This window comes from Malaya genurostris, chromosome 3, assembly GCF_030247185.1.
Source record: "Malaya genurostris strain Urasoe2022 chromosome 3, Malgen_1.1, whole genome shotgun sequence".
NCBI classification, from domain to species: domain Eukaryota; kingdom Metazoa; phylum Arthropoda; class Insecta; order Diptera; family Culicidae; genus Malaya; species Malaya genurostris.
The window spans coordinates 167,428,592-167,451,180 of record NC_080572.1 but is presented as its reverse complement, the minus strand read 5'-3'; the positions used below and the strand labels follow the sequence as shown (position 1 = coordinate 167,451,180).

General features: G+C 35.5%; 1 protein-coding gene across 2 annotated transcripts in view; it reads right to left on the bottom strand.

Annotated features, from left to right (window-relative positions):
* LOC131436379 (uncharacterized) overlaps window positions 1-22,589 on the bottom strand; it is a 731,094-nt gene that overhangs the window by 41,803 nt on the left and 666,702 nt on the right. For both annotated transcript variants that reach the window (XM_058605077.1, XM_058605076.1), the window contains one exon: window positions 12,674-12,779. In XM_058605077.1, coding sequence (XP_058461060.1) covers window positions 12,674-12,779 — 106 coding nt within the window. The remainder of the gene's footprint in view (window positions 1-12,673; window positions 12,780-22,589) is intronic.

Genomic DNA, 22,589 nt, shown 5'->3' with positions numbered 1-22,589 from the left:
CATTTAGAAAGGCTATTAAGTCACTGTGGATACCGACTTGTGAACCGAAGGACGGAAGGTCGAGTGTCATATATGTTATACCATTATACCATTCAACTCAGTTCGTCGAGTACGCAAAATGTCTGTGTGAACCTGTGAAGTCTGGGTGTGTATGTAAAAAAACTGTGCACGAGAGTTTTCTCGGAGCTGGCTAGACCGATTTTCACAAACATAGATTAAAATGAAAGGTTTCTTGGTCCCATAGGCTGCTATTGTATTTTATTCGGTTCGAACCGTTGGTTTGGGAGTAAGGCCGCTCAGAGACCGCTCATTCAATTTTCACAAGATTGAGCCCAAATGAAGGTGCTATGATTCCATATAACACTACCGATTTTAATCTGGATATGACTTCCGGTTTCGGAATTACAGACTGATAAGCATAAAAATTTAATTTTCAGGAGCGTGTTTTATATATGACACGATAAAATTTTAGCAAATACATTCTAATAGCCGTATAATTCTTCAATTAGGCAGGTATAGTTAGTTGATTATCCTAGTTCTTAGTTTCGGAAGTACCGGAAAAGTGTCCTTGCGCTCCAAACCGGAAATCACTGCAATTTCTCAGAAACAGCGAGACTGATTTTCGCAAACTCAAATTTAAATGAAAAGTATTATATTTCCAATAGTTGATATACAATTTCATCCAGGTGTGTATGGAATTGCAACCTGTCATACAGAGTGATAATGCAAAAAACGTAAAAATTCTTCTAAATTTGCCCAAAATTGTTTCGATTTATAGGTTATGCTAGTTGCTAGTAAAACGAACCGATTTCAGCTATACCGGTTCCCAGCTCCCGGTTCCGGAAGTACCGGGAATAGTGGTAACAAATTCAAAACCGGAACTTTCTTAGTTTTCTACGACAGCTGAGTCGATTTTCATAAACTTAAACTGAAACTAAAAGGTCTACGTCTATAAAAACTGACTGCTTTTGATGTTTGTTCGGATCTGACTTCTGGATCTGGAACAACAGGATGAAGCGAGTTTAAAATTTTAAACTGCCATTTGGAGCGAAAATGCAAAAAAAAGGCGGGTGGGTAATGTCAGAGACATAACTGGATGTCGTGAATACGAAAACAACTGACATGTTCCTTAACACTTCCGAATATCAATTAGTTGATCAATTGTATGAATTATGCAAGCATTCCCCTTTTCCACATTTTTCGCAAAAACAAAGAAGGCTTCAATTGATCTCGATTACTGTGAATTTCACCCAGCGAAAAGTGCACAAATCTAATGTCGTTTTCGCTTGATGCCAAACCTAACCCAGTTTCCACTCTAACTGCTGTCAAACCGTTTGTTTGAAGTCAGTTTCGAACCTAGTTTCAACGTTGTTGAACTGAAAATCGAGTCAGTTTCGAACCTGGTTTTTAAATCAGTTTTACTCAAACCCCCGTTGCTAAGTGCGAAATCAACACAGTTTCGTGAAAAGTGTTTGTTTGATGAAACTACCTTGGGTCAGTTTCAGTTTTCTCAAGCGAAAACGACATAACCAAACTGTTCTAGATTTGCACTAAACTGAGGATATTTCCTTTCGATTTGCGAACAACTAATCCTAATAGTTCTTCAGAAAACTTTTAGAGCCATTAGAACGGCTGATTTGATGTAATGCTCTCCACCGTTGCTTTTTCATCCATGCAAATGACTGGTAGCTGTGACGTCATCGCTCTTGTCGGAAGCGAAACTAACTTTGCAAACGGCAAAAAATACATCTGCTCGTATTGGCGATAGAATCCAAACTGATTCAATTTTTGTTAGGAGCTTTCTTTTACGTGATTTCGTTTGTAGCTTTTTCACTAATGGGCGGTCCTAACGGCTATTAAAATAGCCGCATACAGAATTTTAATGTTGATTATTTCATTTCGGATTTGCATAATTTATTGAAAGACACTATCAACATGATGTAGGGATTCGTTTCTAGCATTCAGAAGGACCAAACTGAGGAACTCACAACGATTTTCACCACTTTTCGGAACATTTTTCTCGAACGATTTGTTGTACAGCAGCAGATATTTTGTTCTCTTCCTCAGAACGCGTTCTGATTGGCTGGTGTTGACATGGGTCAAATGAGACAGGTTTTTCAATAATGTACTATTGAAATACTTCAATGCTTTTTCTATACACGCTTAAGTTGAAAAATTTCGTTTCTATTGGTAGTTAGATTATATAAATATTTCCACAGATCACTGAGCTATGAGCTTTCAAAATACGAGAAAGGCAAACGCGCCTTATGAATTATCCTATTTGATACTCGTTTATACCAAACATTTCAGAAATGTTTAATTTTGGTCGTCAAATGGTGAGATAACTAAGTCCTCACAAGTCCCTATCTCATGCCTCCCCGAGCGTCTATGATGACATTTGATCAATAGAACGGCGTCGACTGGGTGCTATCGCCTTCTGCGTTAGTAGCAGAATGAGAGGGTGCGAAATGGCTTGTAGGTTGAAGCCCATCCTAAAGTGCAGTGTTTATCATAGTATATTACAACATATAATTCTGTTGTTTATTACATCATGTATTATTATTATTATTATTATTATTATTATTATTATTGTTATTATTATTATTATTATTATTATTATTATTATTATTATTAGAAGAGCGTAACTTACACTGCGACATTAACTGTTATATTGTATCATAGCATATAATTTCACATATTATCGGCTTACACTATTTTATGTTATTATATACTATGTTGTATGGTATTATACTGCATTGCATTATATCATATTATATGGTATTATATTATAATATATTATATTATATTGTGTTCTATTATATTATGTTATATTGTATTGCATTATGTTGTATTATATTATATTATATTATATTATATTATATTATATTATATTATATTATATTATATTATAGGGTTTATTATGAGTAGTACTACGTACCTCTGCGCAAAATATAAATTTGTTTTCCTTATAAGTTATCATTTTTAAAGTAAATTTTAACTAAAGATCAAGGTCATCACAAGGTGAGCTTGGTCCTCACTGGTTCCTGTTGTGTTTTATTCATTCTATTATTTATTATATAATTCATTGTACTATATTATGTTGTTTTTTTTATTATTTTCATTATTATATTTATTGTTAGTATTATTAATTTGTCATCAATAATAATAACATATATTATTTTTATAGATGTGGATATTATTATTCTTATTAGAAGAGAAATATTCTACTTCCTGCAGTACTGCGAAGATAGAAGAGCATAACTGACACTCTACAGTAACTGTTATTTTATATATTGATTTATAATATATTATATTGTATGACATTGTATTATATTATATTAAATTAAAATATATTTTATTATATTATGTTATATTATATTATTTTGTAGTATATAAGTATTATTATTATTATTATTATTATTATTATTATTAGTATTATTATTATTATTATTATTATTATTATTATTATTATTATTATTATTATTACTATTATTATTATTATTATTATTATTATTATTAGTATTATTATTATTATTATTATTATTATTATTATTATTATTATTATTATTATTATTACTATTATTATTATTATTATTATTTTTATTACTATTATTATTATTATTACTATTGTTACCATTATTATAATCTTTATCATTATCAGCTACATTTTCATTTCCATACTAAACATTTCACTTTACACATATATTATTAAATTGTATCATATTATATTACGTCATATTTTGTGGTATTATATTATATTACATTGTACTATATTGTACTATATTATGGTACAATGTTTGGTATTGTTTTATATAGTATTGTAATGCATTTTTTAATACACAATTATAAGTGTATTATATTGCATTGTGATGTATTACATTTTTATATTTTATGCATAATAATATTTTATTATATTCAGTGTCGTATAGTGACCAAACTATATTATAATATATTATGGTATATTTTACTATATTATGTCACATAACATTATGATACTATTATATTCATCATAAAATATTATAGTAGACTATAATACACTGTACCATACGATTTTGCACCGTTTTATACTATATTGTGTTTTATTGTATTATACTGCCGGAAATTATATTAAAGTGTATTATGTTACATTATATAATACTATGCTCAAGTACATTGTAAGGGAAGAGGGATGGGAGTGCATCAGGGTATCTTACAAGTGAACGACTGGATGAAGGAGTGAAATGTCAACCCGATTCACAGGGGAAAGCTGTGTGTTTTCCCCAGAAAGTCTGAAATGAGTAAGACGCACCCTTCTAACAAACAAACCATCAGGCAGGTTTAAGCTGGTACAGCGAATTCTTTTATTATATGGCCGGATGTTATTGCTGGAAGGCGCCGGGTCCTCAAAGTCCATTTTGGCCTTCTTAACAGCAGTAATATGAAAGTTATCTGATAATCAAATTCGGATCTACTGTAAGTCTACCTGCATCCACTGGTAATGCCTTGAACTGATGGTGGCTTCACACATACATACATACATACATTTCAGAAATGTTTAATTTTGAACTATTTGAGATTATGTCACACAACTGAAAATTTTGTCATAAAATTGTGATCATATTTCCGATGACATGTAGCAAAAATTATGTTGATTCGTTAGATACAACAAGAGATATTCACGATCAAAAACTTATCACTCTCTCAGAGGGTAAATTTTGAAAAGGCACCCCATAGTAAAGTAAGTCGTATTCACGACAAAAAAAAGAAAAATTCTCATAATCTTTGGTCAAAACTGTTAAAAATTGAAAAGGCTATGCTAGTGTATACCCAAATAAACGTTTTTGTACTTAGTTATGATTCAAGGTTGAAATATTTTTTTAGAAAGTATTACTAAGGAATACTAATGAAAACATGAATTATATGAAAAAGGCAGCGAGGATAAAAACAGGTTTTTCATCAACATTCAGTGATGTGGATTGAGGTCTTCAAATGGTGTGATAACTAAGTCCTCACAAGTTGCTATTTCATGCCTCTCCGTGTGTCTATGATGACATTTGGTCAATAGAACTGCGTAGACTGGATGCTATCACCTTCTGCGTTAGTAGCAGAATGAGAGGGTGCGAAATGGCTTATAAGTTAAAGCCCATCCTAATGTGCAATATTTATCGTAGTACTTTGCCACATATAATTCTGTTGTTTATAACTATTATTATTATTACTATTATTATTAATGTTATTATTATTATTATTATTATTATTATTATTATTATTATTATTATTATTATTAATATTATTATTATTATTATTATTATTATTATTATTATTATTATTATTATTATTATTATTATTATTATTATTATTATTATTATTATTATTATTATTATTATTATTATTATTATTATTATTATTATTATTATTATTATTATTATTATTATTATTATTATTATTATTATTATTATTATTATTATTATTATTATTATTATTATTATTATTATTATTACGTAAAGATTATTTGTGAATTTCTTGAAACGAAAAAATGACGAACAAGCCAGTACCTACCGATAGTTCAACAAATGAAACTTTTACTGAACTGTTCAGCAATTTGAAAGTCAGTGAAAGTTGACCGACATCCGTAAATTTGATTTGGTGTGTAGAACGATCCTTGTAGCCCAATACTACCCATAGCCATAAGCTGCGCCTTACGACTTACGTCATTTGTTATGTTAGTTGCGATCATAACGTTCTTAATAAACCAGCGAATCTGTTCGCAGTGATGAACCGAATCGCTAAGGGTAAAAAATTCAGTCAAACCTCATTTGCTATATCATTGCACAGACGAACGCGTCCATACACTGAAAGAAAACGCCAGCCGCATTTTGAATGAAACTTCATTCAATGCGATAAATAACTGAGAATTCCGACTATTGAATGATAGAACAATCTGCATGATCATATGATCAATATTCAGTGAGTTTTACTTCTGATATGTGTGATTATCATTCATATGTTATATAACTGTCAGTTACGTTTGAATTGTTAGTGAACTGTGTGTTAATCATCATAAATCAGACTGAATGTATGTTATCCATTGTCATTTAATCCCTGAGAAGAGTTTATTCCTAATAATGAATTATAGAACAGTTAGAATAATTTTATGATGAGCGAAAAATGAGTTTCATACTCATTTCTTCTGATTTTCTTCCATCATTTATATGATTGGCATAAATTTATGGAATTGTATTACAATTGTATGTAAAATCGAAATGAATTTGTTATATGATATTCCCGTAACAAAAATCTTTCCATGCATGTATTATTTTCATTTTGTAGTGTTTCATACAATCGAACACAGAAGAATTTCTTCTTTCGAAATTTAAATGAAACTTTGATGATTCGCAATGCTGAAGGAATAATAACATAGCATGGATATTTTTGAATAACTTGTCAGAAAAGTCAATGACAGAATGTAAACAAAACCCGTTTTTTAACCGAAGTTATAAGGTTTCTATTTAATACGTATTGTGGTGGTGATACGAAATCAGTGATTAAGAATGGTGTTCGATGGAAAAATTGGAAAACCTGGTGTCAGAGTTTTTTGGTGAGTATTCAGTGAAGTAAGAGTCTGTAGTACACTTAGAATTCACGTAATGTAAGGGCAATTTCTGCTTTAGACAAACAATTTTTGTGGCCAATTCTATTTTTCTAGAATTGTATATTGCCCCCCTGATTTAATAAATTCAAAACCTTTTTGAATCCGTATATCGGATCAATTATATTTTATTTGTATCTACTATCTTAAATTGTTTGATAAGAGCAGACCATTATGTTTAATAGAAAATCGAGCCAAAGAACTGAATTGAAATGAATGACGACGCTTTTTAAAACTCAGATTTAATCAGTAGAATGAAACATGATCAAAATTTGACAAGAAAGTTTTCATTGTACCATGGATATACTGCATTCTCTTGGAATGGATCAAATCTGAGTTTTTTTTTTCTTTTTACAAGCGTCTTTTTCCAGGATTGCTATCGGGATGGAAGCCAACAAATCTCTGTAACTATATTGCAATGCAGAACTTGATCATATTTTTAGTGTACAAGTCAATCATGTTCTTACTATCAATTAATTTTATTGTAAATAAAAATATTATTTCTAATAATCGTGGAAATTTATTAAAAAATCATTACTTTTACAGAAAATAAATAACAAAAATAAATCGAAGCGCTGGACGTTTTTACATTATCCAAATTTAACTTTTCTGGCTGCTTAAATGAATTTATTGCGGAATCGTTTGGAAAGGTTATAAAAGTTTTCAACAGTAATATAATTTGCATTTGAATGGATAAGGAAAAGTCGTGTATCTCACAGCAAACGATATTTTATATGAAATTGATACTTTCAACTTTAAAGTTTTCTTACATTTTCTTATATTAATAAACCATTGTATTTTTCATTCGACCAACCCATTCCACAGCGGAAATAATTACAATTTATTGTATTTATTATATTTATACAACTTATTGTATTTTGATGATAAAATATATTTTTCACTTTGCCATATGTTTTTCTTATGTTGGTTTCTGCTGCTAAATGATGAATATATTCAAACTGTACACTTGATTCTTTTCAGAAAAATTGTTGAGGGGAAAAATTAAACTTTTAATTGTTACGATACTTTACAACCTACACACTTCATGGTAAAAAGTTTGTGTACAATTCATTGAATACACTGACGAAAATTAGTACGATAACTCAACCGACTCCAGCAAAGTTTATACAGAATATTGAAATGTCTACTTATGTTCAATGGAAAAGTTTCAATTAATATGTAACAATAAATCTTATGGTTTCTCTGCAACATTGTTCCAGATGTCTAAGTGGTATACGTGAAAATCTTGCTCTCGGCATCTTAAAACTAAAGCAGTTCCTTATTAAATATATTATTATAACTACCATGTGGGAAGGTAAGTTTCTTGAGACATTATCAACTATTCAACTAATTGTATTTCAGTTATTTTAGTCAAGGGCAAGAAGCCCGAAGAAACTATCTTTGATCAGCATACATACGACCAATGTTGCGATATGTTTTACAGTTCGGAATTTATGTCAAAGAAAAATAGCACGCTCGGTAATTTCTGGTGTAATCAGTGTAAATGGAATTACATATATTCGGCAATAAATCATTCGATTATTATGAACTGTTTTATCAACAGCAAAAATACGACCAACTTCGAAAAGCAGATCAAAACTTGAAAAAACTGTCGTCGTAATGGTTAGAAGCAAATTCTTCCAGATGATTCGGGTGATAGTGCTGATCGGTTTAAAATATATTGATTATAATTATAATAACACGTATGCGAAAATACACCAAATTTAAATGGGAAGAAATATATTTTTATTTTTGTTAAATAAATGATTTTTATCTTCAGTGTTATTTGTATCTCCTTCTTTCAATGTTATGTTTTTTGTTTATTCAGTGAAAATATTTTAAAAAACCTGTTTTAATCCACCTAGTGGTGTAATGATGCCTTTCTCATATCAATCATACTATCTATATCTATATATATATAAAAATGTAGAGATCATTCTTTGTAATCGCATCACGTAAGAACGGATGGACGGATTGAGATGATTTTTTTTTGTTTGATCAGTTTTCACCCCCACCGGGTTCGTACATCAAAAAAAATTAGGAAAACTTGCCGAAAAAGTGGGAAAAATCCATAAAGTTGTTTTGTATGGACAGTGGAATTTTCCACCGAAAAAGTCGTCAATGATTGCTAGATCATCGATAGGTGTTTGGCGCATAACGAGTTGCATGAGTGTTTGGCCGTCGAAGGAAAGAATACTAGATCGTTGAAAAAATTGTTTGGCGCGCAACGAGATGTTTCGTGTGGAGAATTCACAGGTATACTTGATGTATATGATTTGTTATTTCGAGCCACGTGTTTAATTGGGTATCAAAATAATTGTTTGCAAAATGACTTGGTGGAATGCATATTACTGTTCTAGCTATGTCGATATACTATTCAAGCCATACCGTAAGCAGGAGCAAAAGTTCTGATTTCGTTTACTAGATGCAATGTGTGCCATGTAATCAGTTCGATGAATAATATTGGTCATCGTGGGTGTGAGTTAAAAATAATGAAATTACAAAAAAAAATCCATGATACGATTCCGCTGTTGAAACAATGAGGACAAACAAAGAGATGTTCCTAGCATTTATCTTACAAATTATGTAGATAGGCGCACATAACAAATGGCAATTAAACGTTAATCGGTAGATGATGATTAGCATGAATATTTGATTTTAAGTTGCTTATTTTTGTGAAGTATTTTCAAATTAGTAAGATAAAGATAAAATTAAAGTTATAGCGGAGTTTCCCCAAGCAATCAAAAGTTTCACAAATTAAAAGTTTCACATTATATGAAAATAATCACTTTTTTGTTGCTTCAAAGTAGACGAGGAGTTTCTGGCAACTTGAAGGTACAGAACAAGTTTTGAGCTATTTTTTCAGCTGCACCGAGCTATAGGTCGTTCAGTTGCGTTTGGTTAATTTTGAACAGTGGATTCTGACTTGAAAACGGGTGGCTTAGGATACTATTCATTTACTTTGAAAGTAGCTTAAGACAAAATCATTCCCTCTTTCCGAACTTTTGGTTACTTGAACAAATACATATTAGCTAAAAAAAAAGGACGACAACTGGTATATTTATTTCACATATTCGCTTCGCTATAACAGAAGTATTGCACATTTTTCCTTCAATTTTGTATGATATTGATTATCAGATGTTAACTTTTTCCCTAATTTTAGACGGAGTACTCAGCAAAACGATGTCTTGACTCAACTAATGATATGACTATGATTATTTGACGGCTTCAGTGTTCATTTACAACTTAAAGGACACAACATGGATAAAATTTTCGTTTTAACTATTGAATGTAGGGTTTATCGCTAAATTTAGGATTCAAAGATTGATCCTGTAATGGCAATGCTATGAACATTCATCAAACATGATTATGTAGAATGATCAGATTAGCGAAGGAACATTTTTTGGACAAACAATCTCAAAAAAATCCTTCCGATAATCTCCAAGGATTTGCAATAAATTTTAATCATCTCAGGACCATTCTTATTCTAATATATCGACACCATGTGTTGGAAAGAGTTCTGCTATCTATGTTTAATGCATTCGAAGATGACAATTTGTGTGGAAAATAATATGTCGTCTCTGAATTCGTTACAACCGTTCATTGTAGACCAAGTAGTCAGCCACATAATGGAGAGAAACGTCAACGACATTAGACGTTTGACGTTTCTGCCGTCCGAAAATATGAATTACAAAAAATAATTTTAGGCGAGACGAAGTTCGACGGGTCAGCTAGTCACATATAATACTGTGGTATTCTTCAAAATTAATTAATTTCTTCGATTCTTAAAAGAATAACCGAAATAGATTTGTTTGACCGTCTACTGATAAAAACTATCAATTGGAAAAGATTTGAGGTCGATTTAGAAAACTTTATACGCTTTTTCGCTCTTTCCAGTGATGGTATAAATTTTTTAACACACTTTACCCTATATTTCCGGATCCGGAAGTCGGATCCTGATGAAATTCAGGAATTACGTATGGGACCACAGAACCTTTCACTTGAATCTAAGTTTGTGAAAATTGGTCGCGCCATCTATGATAAAAGTTAGTGCAAAAAAACGTTACATACACAGACGCACATACACACACACAGACATTTTGTGTACGCGACGAACTGAGTCGAATGGTATATGACACTCGGCCCTCCGGGCCTCGGTTCAAAAGTCGGTTTTCACAGTGATTGCATAACCTTTCTATATGAGAAAGGTAAAAAATCTAAATCTATTAAAGGAAAACAAATTGCAGCTTCAACCAATTCTATTCATTAAATTACCTTTTTTATGACTTTGTTACTATTTCAATAAAATAAATTGAAATTGCCCAAACTTAATTATTCGTACAATATTTCATAGTTTTATTAGGTATCTTGCGGTTCCAGCCTAAAACACTCTTGCGAACAATCTTATCAATTTTTGTAAACTATAGTATACGCCAAAATCCGTTCCAACATCTTGGTTGACGAAAGTGTGTGGGACTGTGATACCTTTTTGACACTTTGACCAGTTCTTATTCATACTCATTGAACTCCAATGCAATTGAAAAAAAAATCAACTGTCATGGAAATGTTTAAAAATGGAAGTGAAGCATAATTAAAACTTTTTTTAATTGTAGTTCATTTGCATTTTAATTTATTTTCATTTCCAGCTGTATAATTTCAATAATAATTCATCTTAATATCATCCGCATTATAAGGACTCCGTAATACATAAAACTACATGAAAATCTCCTTAATATCATCCGACGATTGGTGTGGATTTAATTCATTCGGTTTATGGTATGCGATTATATGTACGAACATCATACGCACTACAAAATGAATAGTATTTCCTATATGGCTGCTGTGATGATTAATTCTGAAACGAAAACCATCTACATTTTGGGTTAATTCAATTTATAAGTGTATGTGTTTCAACCAAATTTTCAATAATATTCATACAAATCAATTTGTTTTTGACAGAGGGGAAATTGAATGGCCGACTTATGAAAACCATCTGAAAATCGTTATGGGGATCGGATGAAGCAAAAACCGTTCAGCTTGTGGCCGGTAAATTCTTTCAGTGTTACCATGTATGCGGCGTCATTAATTAGGTTCATCTTCTACGATAATAGCGCAGCCTGGGTACTGAGGTAATTCGCCATATTGTTTTTTTTTCTCGGTTACATATCTGATTTATAGTTAGTCTAGTAGATATATATAACTATTCCATTAAGGTTGGAAGACTCCCAACAATTTTGTTCAAACCTTCCAGAACGATTCCCTATCCAGCATGCTATTTAAGTGCTTCCCAAACATATACTTTTTTCATTCCTTTGTTTTTTCGTGACACCACACTTATTTTATTTTAATTTATAGCCATCTTTTTCCTACCACTAGATTTTTTTATTTGCTCTAATCATTTAACAATTGGAACAGAATAAAATCACGTACAGTTTTATTTCTAAGTAACATGAACTTTACTTAATTTCCGCTAGAGTCTGGCTTAGAATGAGGCAGTGTTCATTTGCTGTGCTATTCAAAACACTAACACTCTTATGAACATATAGAGTTACCATATGTACGGTATGGACCCCGACGGGTACCACAACCTCTTTTAACATTTTCGTGTGCAGGTCGTTTGACATCATTACGACTTTGAAACAACAAATCAATTGAATTGACGAAAATTTTAGCATCTCTTTCAACGCACAAAAAAACATCTCCTCTCGATTGGAGCCTTAGCAAAAGAATATCGAAAAAAAAAAAATAAACGCATTGACGCAAATCGGATTCAGACAACTCAACTTTTTCCCTAAAGAGATTAATCCGAAGACATTGTCGAGTGGCATCGCTTACAGTGAGGGTGCGTTAACACATGTCTGTCTATGTATGTAGCTAAGTGCCTGCTGTCTTTTTGACAGAGTTTATGTCGGCCGTCCTACCGAAAGTTATCTAGAGTTCTCCTGGCACTAGACGAGTAATCCGGCCTTCACGACAAACGGTAGAGTGGGTACGAAATACTCAGAAGCCGTGGAATGGGGAAGCGAATGGAAGAAAAACACTTACCTTGCTGCCGAAAATCAGCCCCAACAAAAGGGTGACAGTTAGCTGTGTGTGGCAGAAAAATATGATGTACAATAAATCTGGATTAGCTGGCGATTGCAGAAATAGCCTGGAAAGAAATAGAGATGAAGGTTTGAGTGAGAAAAGTTTCTTTTGCGGTTGCCGGAAAGCTAGAAAAAGAAAGCTTGCTGTTAAAGGACAGGTTACTTTGAAATGGTTTTATAGATAAACTTGTTTAGGCCTATAAAATAGACGTTTCAAGTGGGTTTTTAAGTAAGATGAAAGAGTTTTTCGAGGGACATAACATTTTGTTCGCATTATGGGTTGGTGTGGAAGCTAAAATTTATTTAATGTTACACTGAGTTAGATGTAGCGGAATAAGAAAATTCATCCCAGTCGGTTAGACTATTTGAATGCTTCGAAAATCACTATCGCACATGAATCCCCAGTGCGTGACAGCACGAGGTAAATGCTGTCAGAGTGAGCGCGGAACAATCTCAGAGCACTTTGCGCTGTTTGTACATCACTTTTACTCTGACAGGTTTGCTTTGATCAAATGGAACAAATTCGTAACGTAACGTCTGCACTCTGACAAGAACGTAAGGGTGCTGTCAGAGGTAGCGCGATTTGAAAAGCATTGCGACGCGTTTTGTTACAATCAACTTTTTACCGCGCTCGCTCTGACAGGTTTGTACCAACAAAATGATGCTTAAAAGAAGCAAATTATTTACACTGTGCATACCCGCTGATTCCAAACTTCCCTCGTTTTTTGTGATAACAGCCAATAAGCCACCTATCAACATTGAAGATGAATTTCGAATGACAGAGAGTAAGTCATAATAGTAAACGATATAGATAAGTTTTCTCTTTCGTCTGATGTTAAAATTAATATTCTATTTTTCAAAGCTCGAAAAAAAGATGTATAAAGGTTACTTATTGGCCGTTATCCTCTCTTGTAATACTTATATTTTCAAAAACATCACTAGAAAATTTTGCACAGATTTTTTTTCAAACTTAAATAAAATCAAAAACATTCTTTGTGCTAGTCGGTGGCGTTTTCTTCTTCTTCCGTACCACCGATTATGCATCATTTTGTATGACAGTTTGAAATTTTAATTTGAATCATGATTTGTAAAAATCGGTTAAACGGTTGCTAAGAAATCGAAGTGAGTTCCGTTTTTTTGAGCTTTTCAACCCTATTACCGGTGGAAGCGCAAACCGGAGACTATTAGTCTCAAACTAGATTTATGTATCCACTAACTAACAAGGTCTGCCAACTAGATGAATTTACCCGTGAATTTTATAAAAATTTGCACATCGATTCGCCATCACTTTTGAAAAAGTCCTCATGAAATTGAAAATTTTTCACTAATACAGCGCTTACCGGAACCAAAAGTCGGATCTGCATCAACTTTTCGGGGACTTTTTAAAAAGTTTTAAGACCTTTCATTTGCATCTTAGTTTGTAAAAATCGGTAAAGAAATTTCCGAAAAAATCGAGAGCACAAACAGACATTCGCTCAGTTCGTCGAACTGAGTTGAATGGTATATAACATTTGGTTCTCCGGACCTAGGTTCAAAAGTTGATTTTCAAAGAGATTGTATAGCTTTTCTATATAAGAAAGGCAAAACCGCGTGACTTAACCTGATATGAATTAACGGCACCGGCTGTGCTTGTAGGGAAGGATAGGTATATTGGCCCTGTCAGGGCCGGTGAAAGAGGTGGGTACGGTGGGTAGTACTACCCACCCCAAATACCAAGGGTGGGTAATTACCCACCTGCAGTTTCAAGCGACAAACAATGGTAATATTTGTATTGTTTATACAAATAAGAATATTTTTATTGTAACTCGAAATAATAAATGAAATCAAAATTTTAGAAATGACTTCCGGTGAAACCCTCAACGAGTGAACACGTCGTATCGTGTTAGTGCGGCAAACTTGTTGTAGATACTTAGACCAACAATTTAGTGTAATTTGACCGACAATTTGTTGAGAACTGCTTAGCCAAGGGCGCTTTGAAAAGAGCATGACATAATTCATATGTTCACAATAAAAAAACAGTTTGAACATGAAATATCGCGAATATTTTACTTTCGGTGTCGTCGGTATTTTCGGAAAGAATGTTCCGGAGGTCAAAACAGATCAAATGGTGTAAACAGTAATTAAAATTTCTCGCATGGCTCACTCTAGCGTGCAATTCAGCTTTCGAAATTCCTGCAACTCAAAATCATGTTGACTTATTAAGATGGTTTCTTCGAGAAGGTATTTTAAGGTTCCAATACCTATTGAACGATTGATGAAACAGTTCTTATTGTATCTACAATGTGATCTTCTGTAACTTAATACCATACTTGTTTATGAGAGTGATCTTATCGATCAGTTTTTGAATAATTTGATGAAGGAGAGGCAGTTTTTAAACTGTTTCTCTAGAAGGCGTTAGTAAGTTACTAAAGTATTAAGATGAATAAGCTATCGACATCTGAAATCTGAGGAACTTGATAGAGTGAAAACTCGAATTTCATACTTAATGTTTTGATTATTTACAAAATTATATATAATGTTAAGTACATAAAACGTGACATATATTGCTCATATAGTTTCATTTTATTTTTTATTTGAATTAAACTTTTTTATTGAACAGGGAAAAGCCCAATGGAGCGAAAATTTCATGTCACACTCTTCATCAGGCAGTAAATCTCTAAATTCAGTGTTTGTAACAAGTGCGGATAACCAATTCGAGATTGTAACAGACGCTGCTATGTAAATAACCCAAGACACATTTCGGTGAACTGATAAAAAGTAAAAATCGATAAATTTATAACACTCCTGATAGCTGGAAAGTTTGTAGGGATCACTGCAAGGGAAACTACGAAAAGCAAACCGAAGAAGTTTATTCTGAATGGCTTCGACGCGGTGGATGTCGAGTTAACAATAAAGAGCCAAAAAGACAGTACCATTTTCAAGAATCACAAAAAAGTTCACAATATAGTGCCTTTAGGCAATACATGTTTTAAAGGTCTTTGTGATACTAAATGTAAACCCTAGTACTTCGAAAATTATGTATTTGATGTTATCCTCAAAATTAAGTTTTGTTTACAGGACTCTCAAATCCTCTACGGTCGAAATCCATTTGAAAACATTTCAGGAAACGATATGGTCGAATACGACTGTTGAGCGTTTGCGATAGAAAGAATGTACGAATTTTTTTTTTTTATTCAACAATATAATATATTTTTAGGCACACTGCTTAAGCTCTAAGATGCCAAGGGTATTTTCTAATCTTAATTAACGACTAACTTAAAACTAGAATAGTATCATTAGATTATGTCGTCTTTGATTTTCTAGAATCCATTGTATGTTGCATGGGTCTTCCAGATGGCGCTATCTATGGCCGTTTCCTTTCGGTTCGTGTGGGTCCGCGGGAAACACCCCCAGGCTACGAAGGCCCGGCGGGTGGCCCGCATGCTGGTCATCGACTGGAGCGTAGAACCGTAGGCGGTGATGGTGATGTTACGGAAGAGAATGAAAAAAAAAGTAAATATTGTGGAAACCGAGGTAAATAGGGGGTATGGAAACAAAATGTCTGAAAACTACAAAGATCTAATTAGTTGCCATCGAGATGGTGAAGAGACGGAGAAAGGGGGAACGAATAGTTAGTGACAAAAAAAAAGATCTTGTTAGTTCCAATGAAGATGGTGGACAGGGACGGGGATCGAGAGAATCGGGCAGATGTTAGTGTCGAACCTGTAGGTGGAGATTATACTTTCTGAGCGAGGTATATCAGATTACACTTGGATATTAATGTGTTTAAGGTACTGATATATGAGAAACATATATGAACTATCCCGACTCGCCATCACATCTCGGACCGGAACCTCAGGTGGTCTACCTCGGGCCCTAAGGGATTCCAGTAGCTTCGACCTGGCGTCGCGATACTCTACGCACGACCACACGACATGCTCGATGTCCTGATAACCCTCGCCACAGGTGCAGAGACCGCTCTCCGTGAGCCCAATACGCCGGAGATGTGCGTTGAATGTGTAGTGGTTTGACATGAGTCGAGACATCACACGAATGAAATCGCGACTCACGTTCATCCCCCTGAACCAAGGTTTCGTCGATATTTTGGGAACAATGGAGTATAGCCATCGTCCCAGTTCGTCATTGCTCCATGAAGTTTGCTAACTTTCGAGTGTCCTCTGACGAGAAATGCTAAAAAATTCATTGAAGCAGATTGGTCTTTCATAAATTTCACCTTCTAATGCACCCACCTTAGCCAATGAGTCTGCCTTTTCATTTCCCGGAATGGAACAATGCGAAGGGACCCAGACTAAGGATATTAAATAAGACCGACCAGATAAAGCTCTCAAGTGTTCCCGTATTTTCCCCAGAAAATATGGGGGATACTTTCCTGGCTTCATTGAACGGAGAGCTTCTATTGAACTTAAACTATCCGTGACAATGAAGTAATGGTCTTTGGGTAAATTTTCAATGATCTCAAGAGTATACTGAATAGCAGCTAATTCTGCGACGTAGACTGAAGCCGGATCACTGAGTTTGTACGAAGCGGTGATGTTTTTATTGAAGATACCAAAGCCTGTGGATCCGTTGAGATTTGACCCATCAGAGTAAAACATCCTTTCACAGTCAACTGCTCTGAATTTATAATAAAAAATATTAGGGATCACTTGAGGGCGTACGTGATCCGGAATCCCACGAATCTCTTCTCTCATGGATGTGTCGAAAAACACAGTAGAATCAGAAGTATCCAAGAAATGAGCACGGTTGGAAACAAACGAAGAAGGATTAATATTCTGAGCCATGTAATCAAAATACAAGGACATAAAACGGGTCTGAGAATTGAGCTCGACAAGCCTTTCGAAGTTTTCAATCACCGTCGGATTCAAGATATCACATCGGATTAGCAATCGATATGAGAGATCCCAGAATCGATTTTTCAACGGTAAGACGCCCGCGAGCACTTCGAGACTCATCGTATGAGTCGACTGCATGCAACCCAAGGCTATACGCAAGCAACGATACTGAATTCTTTCCAGCTTGATGAAATGAGTGTTCGCCGCGGATCGGAAGCAAAAGCATCCGTATTCCATCACGGACAATATCGTTGTTTGGTACAGCCTGATCAAGTCTCCTGGGTGAGCACCCCACCAAGTTCCGGTTATTGTGCAAAGAAAATTAAGTCTCTGCTGGCATTTTTGTTTCAGATACCTAATTTGACATCCCCACATGCCTTTGGAGTCGAACCAGACCCCGAGATATTCAAATGTGAAGGCCTGAGCTATGGTTTCACCCCTTAGTTGAAGCTGTAATTGTGCTGGTTCTCGCTTCCTTGAAAATACAACCAGCTTAGTTTTCTCCGTAGAGAACTCGATACCCATTTGAAGAGCCCATGTCGACAAGTTGTCGAGGGTATCTTGTAATGGTCCTTGGAGATCGGCAGCTTTGGGTCCTATAATGGACACAACGCTGTCGTCGGCAAGTTGTCTTAGCGTGCAAGATGTGTTTATACATTTGTCGATGTCATTTACGTAAAAATTGTATAAAAGGGGGCTTAAACATGAGCCCTGAGGAAGACCCATGTAACTGAATCGTATTGTCGACAAATCATTCTGCGCAAAATGCATATGTTTCTCGGACAATAGATTATACAAAAAGTTATTCAAAACTGGTGAAAGACCATGCTTATGCAACTTCTCAGATAGGATATGTATTGAAACTGAGTCGAAAGCCCCCTTGATATCTAGGAAGACTGATGCCATTTGTTCTTTACGGGCAAATGCCATTTGAATTTCGGTTGAGAGCAACGCAAGACAATCGTTCGTTCCTTTGCCCCGGCGAAAACCAAATTGTGTATCTGAAAGCAAGCCATTGGTCTCGACCCAATTGTCTAGGCGGAAGAGAATCATTTTTTCAAACAATTTCCGGATACAGGAAAGCATAGCAATCGGCCGATACGAATTGTGGTCGGAGGCTGGTTTCTCTGGTTTTTTAATGGCGATAACCCTCACTTGTCTCCAGTCATGAGGGACAATATTACCCTCAAGAAATTTGTTGAATAGATTCAACAAGCGCCTTTTGGCAGGGTCAGGCAGATTTTTCAACAAGTTGAATTTGATTCTGTCTAGCCCCGGGGCTTTATTGTTACACGACAAGAGTGCAAGAGAAAACTCTACCATCGAAAACGGTGTTTCGTTTGTATTCGCTGTCGCGACGCGGGAGATCTTCTGGTCCGGAACAGAGTCGGGACACACTTTTTTAGCGAAATCGAATATCCAGCGGTTAGAATATTCCTCGCTTTCGTTCGTGGTGTTTCGATTGCGCATTCGTCGGGCTGTGTTCCAAAGAGTGCTCATCGATGTTTCTTTTGTTAATCCGTCAACGAAACGGCGCCAGTATCCGCGTTTCTTTGCTTTAATTAGGTTCTTCATTTGCATGTCTAACGCCGCGTAATTCCGATAATTATCAGGTGTTCCGTTTTTTCTAAAAATGATATACGCTGCAGATTTTTTAGCGTTTAACTCTGAGCACTCTTTGTCCCACCACGGGTTGGGAGGACGGATGTTAGTTTTCGCGCCCGGTACACGTTTCGTCTGAACTTGAATCGCGGTTCCGAGAATCAAGCCAGCCGTGTACTCTTCCTCCGGAGGAAGTTCTTGTGTTGATTCTATTTTCTCAGATATAGAGTTTGCATAGCTTTTCCAATCAATATTTCGTGTGAGGTCATACAAAACATTGATTGTCTTCGATGGTCTTAATCCGGTGGCGATTGAGATGACGATAGGCAAGTGATCGCTACCGTGGGGATCAGGGATTACCTTCCACGTGCAATCCAACCGTAGCGATGTCGAGCATATGGAAAGATCCAGCGCACTTGGTCTTGCTGGTGGTGCAGGAATCCGTGTCATTTCTCCCGTATTTAAAATTGTCATATTGAAGTTATCGCAAAGGTCATAGATCAGAGTTGATCTGTTGTCATCCTGAAGACAGCCCCATCCCGTACCATGAGAGTTGAAGTCTCCTAAAACTAACGTAGGTGTAGGAAGGAGCTCCATGATGTCACAAAGCCGTTGGTGCCCAATCGAAGCTCTTGGGGGAATGTATACGGAAGCAATGCAAAGGTCCTTGCCTTTCATTGTGATTTGACATGCAATAACTTCAACACCTGGTATCGAAGGGAGGTTTATCCGGTAGAAGGGATAGCACTTTTTGATCCCTAAAAGTACTCCTCCGTAGGGGTTTTCTCGATCCAAGCGGATTATATTAAAATCATGGAAGGTAATTGGTATTTCAGAAGTTAGCCATGTTTCGCATAAGGCAAATGCGTCACACTCCAAGATGTTTATTAATACTTTGAAGGGGTCTATTTTCGGTATGATACTTCTACAGTTCCACTGTAAAACAGTGATCGGATCCATTACCTCGTTCAATAAATCAGCCATCGAAGGATACAATCGCTGAAATGAGGGGCCATTTTGCAGTTGACTGCTTCAGAAACGTTTTGACTGTGGGTATAAAACTCATCATAAGCTGTTTCAGGGGGTCAGAAATATTGAAAGTTGTGAAAATCCAGTCCACAATATCCGAGAATTTTATGAATCCAGCACTCGGTCGATTTTCTGGTTGGTTTTCTGGGACACTTGGGGATTTTGATGACCCAGGAAGTGCCGGGAATTCCTTTTTAGATCTGAGTTTCTCAAGATCAGGAGCTGTTTGCTTTGGTTTTTTTATTTTACCAGCACTTCCCATTGCTGTTACTTTTGGGGGACCCTCAGAAGATACCTTCGAACCCTTGCTAGGGAGCTTGTGAGAGGAAATATTTATCCTCTTCCTATAGCTGTGAGGGACTTCCGAAGATGTACCTTCTTGGGGATCGTCAGAATCACACTCGTCAGTTGACAAGCAAGCGTAAAGGTTTCCGGTGAGTTTAGGTGGCGTAGCACTCTTGAGCATTTCTGCAAAAGACCGTTTGGAACGAGACTGAAGAGACTGTTTCAATTTATCTCCTCGCAGTTTGTACGCAGGGCATGCCGCGAGGTCATGATGGTCCTCTCCACAGTAGAGGCACTTTTCGATGCTCTTCCCGCAAGAGGCATCCGCGTGAGCCCCTCCACAGTTAGCACAACGAGACTTATTACCACAATGAGAGGCTGTATGCCCCAATTGTTTGCAATTGGAGCAATTCATGACCCGCGGCACATAGAGTCGAACAGGCAGACGAACCCGGTCCAGGAGAACGTAGTTGGGTAATGCCGAGCCGGCGAAGGTCACTCGATAAGAGTCTGATTGGGGATAGGATTTTGTACCATCCCCGGCGATCGACACTGAATGCAGCCGTTTGCAATCCAGTATCTTTACATTCTTAAGTACGGGGTCTTTGAAACCGCCGGCCCCGTACTTAAGAAGATCTTCGCATGTCAGGCTCGCATCTGTGACTACGCCGTCTATTTCTACTTCGCGGGCTGGCACGTAGACACAATACTCCCGCGCAAAAAGATCACTTTGAACGATCTCGTTAGCCTGCTTTGAGCTGGTTAACAAGACCCTAAGCTTCCCTGGGCGTACTTTATCAATACGTGTAATAGTAGAGTATCGTGAAGTCAATTCGTGAGATATTTTTATAAGGTTAAATTTGTTGTTGTTCTTGGTCCGGAAATAGACCACACAGGAACCGGTCGAAAGCAAAGGATCATCGGGATACTTCTTTACCCTCGGAATCTTATTGTCAGCTGAAGGGGTAGGGACAAGTGGGGGTGGTTTTGGATCTGTCTCCATTTTTTCATCCGGAGGGGGGGGAACCATTATTATTACACGGAGCTATCTCCGCACAGATTTGATTATGTATGGTGTAAGTGAAATAATCAGAGGATAGCAACAAAATACAAACAATACTTAGCTTGTTCGGCTGCAAAAACAAACGGCCACCAAGACCTGATCTTGGTCGATTGCCTCTTCAATAGATGCCTAAAACTCCGTGAGGAAAAAGCACAATCACAATTGTCTATCTATGGCTGTGTGACGGTGAAAAAACCTCCACGAAGAAAAAGCACAAATCACGATATCTAACTCGGTGCAAAAAAACTCAACTCAATCGACACTGCGAAAACAAAAGAACGACCTTGAAAGCGGATTAATGCGGACTGTACTGGACTGGATTAAAGCGAATACACATCCGATCGCGTCGACAGATACGGTGGGAATGAATGTACGAATTATTTTGATGCATACAAAACCATTCTATTGAGACCGCATCAATTGGAGAAAAAAATCGAACTGTTTCTGCGGGAATTAGGTATTACCCTAATCTTTGAAAGGATTAATTAATTTGAAATCATTGGCTAATGTTAGTTTTAGGAATTGTTGTGGAAGGTTGAATTTATTTAAATAACAAATAGTATCAAAAATGGTCGAAAATGAAGATATTATTCAAATTATTAATCGTACAGTAAGTTATATTTGTGTTTAGATTTGTTCACTTTGATAGTTCTTCCAACTAAAGAACTTATTTATTGAGTTCTTTAGTTGTGTATTAGATTGTCTAAGGATGTGTTGCATTTGTTTTCGTCGTTCGAAGTTGTTATCCAAAGAACAAAAGTTCTCCAATTCGTTGAGTAGCAAAATTTTGGAGTTGATTTCTTCGGCACTTGGTTGTGGAATAATAATATCGTCTATATCATCTGTATCCGTGTAACATCAGCGACAATTTCTTCTGCCGTAATCAATTTATCAGCGATGATGTCATCAATTTCCTCACGAGAAAGATGTTCAGCACCCATCTTTTCACCGAAATCCTTAATTTCAGAAATTATTCTTTCGTTCTCAATATCATCGATTTGTGTACCAGGCTAAAAAAAAAGATGGAAGTAGTTTTTTCTAGCAATTTTTCAACGTTGATGACT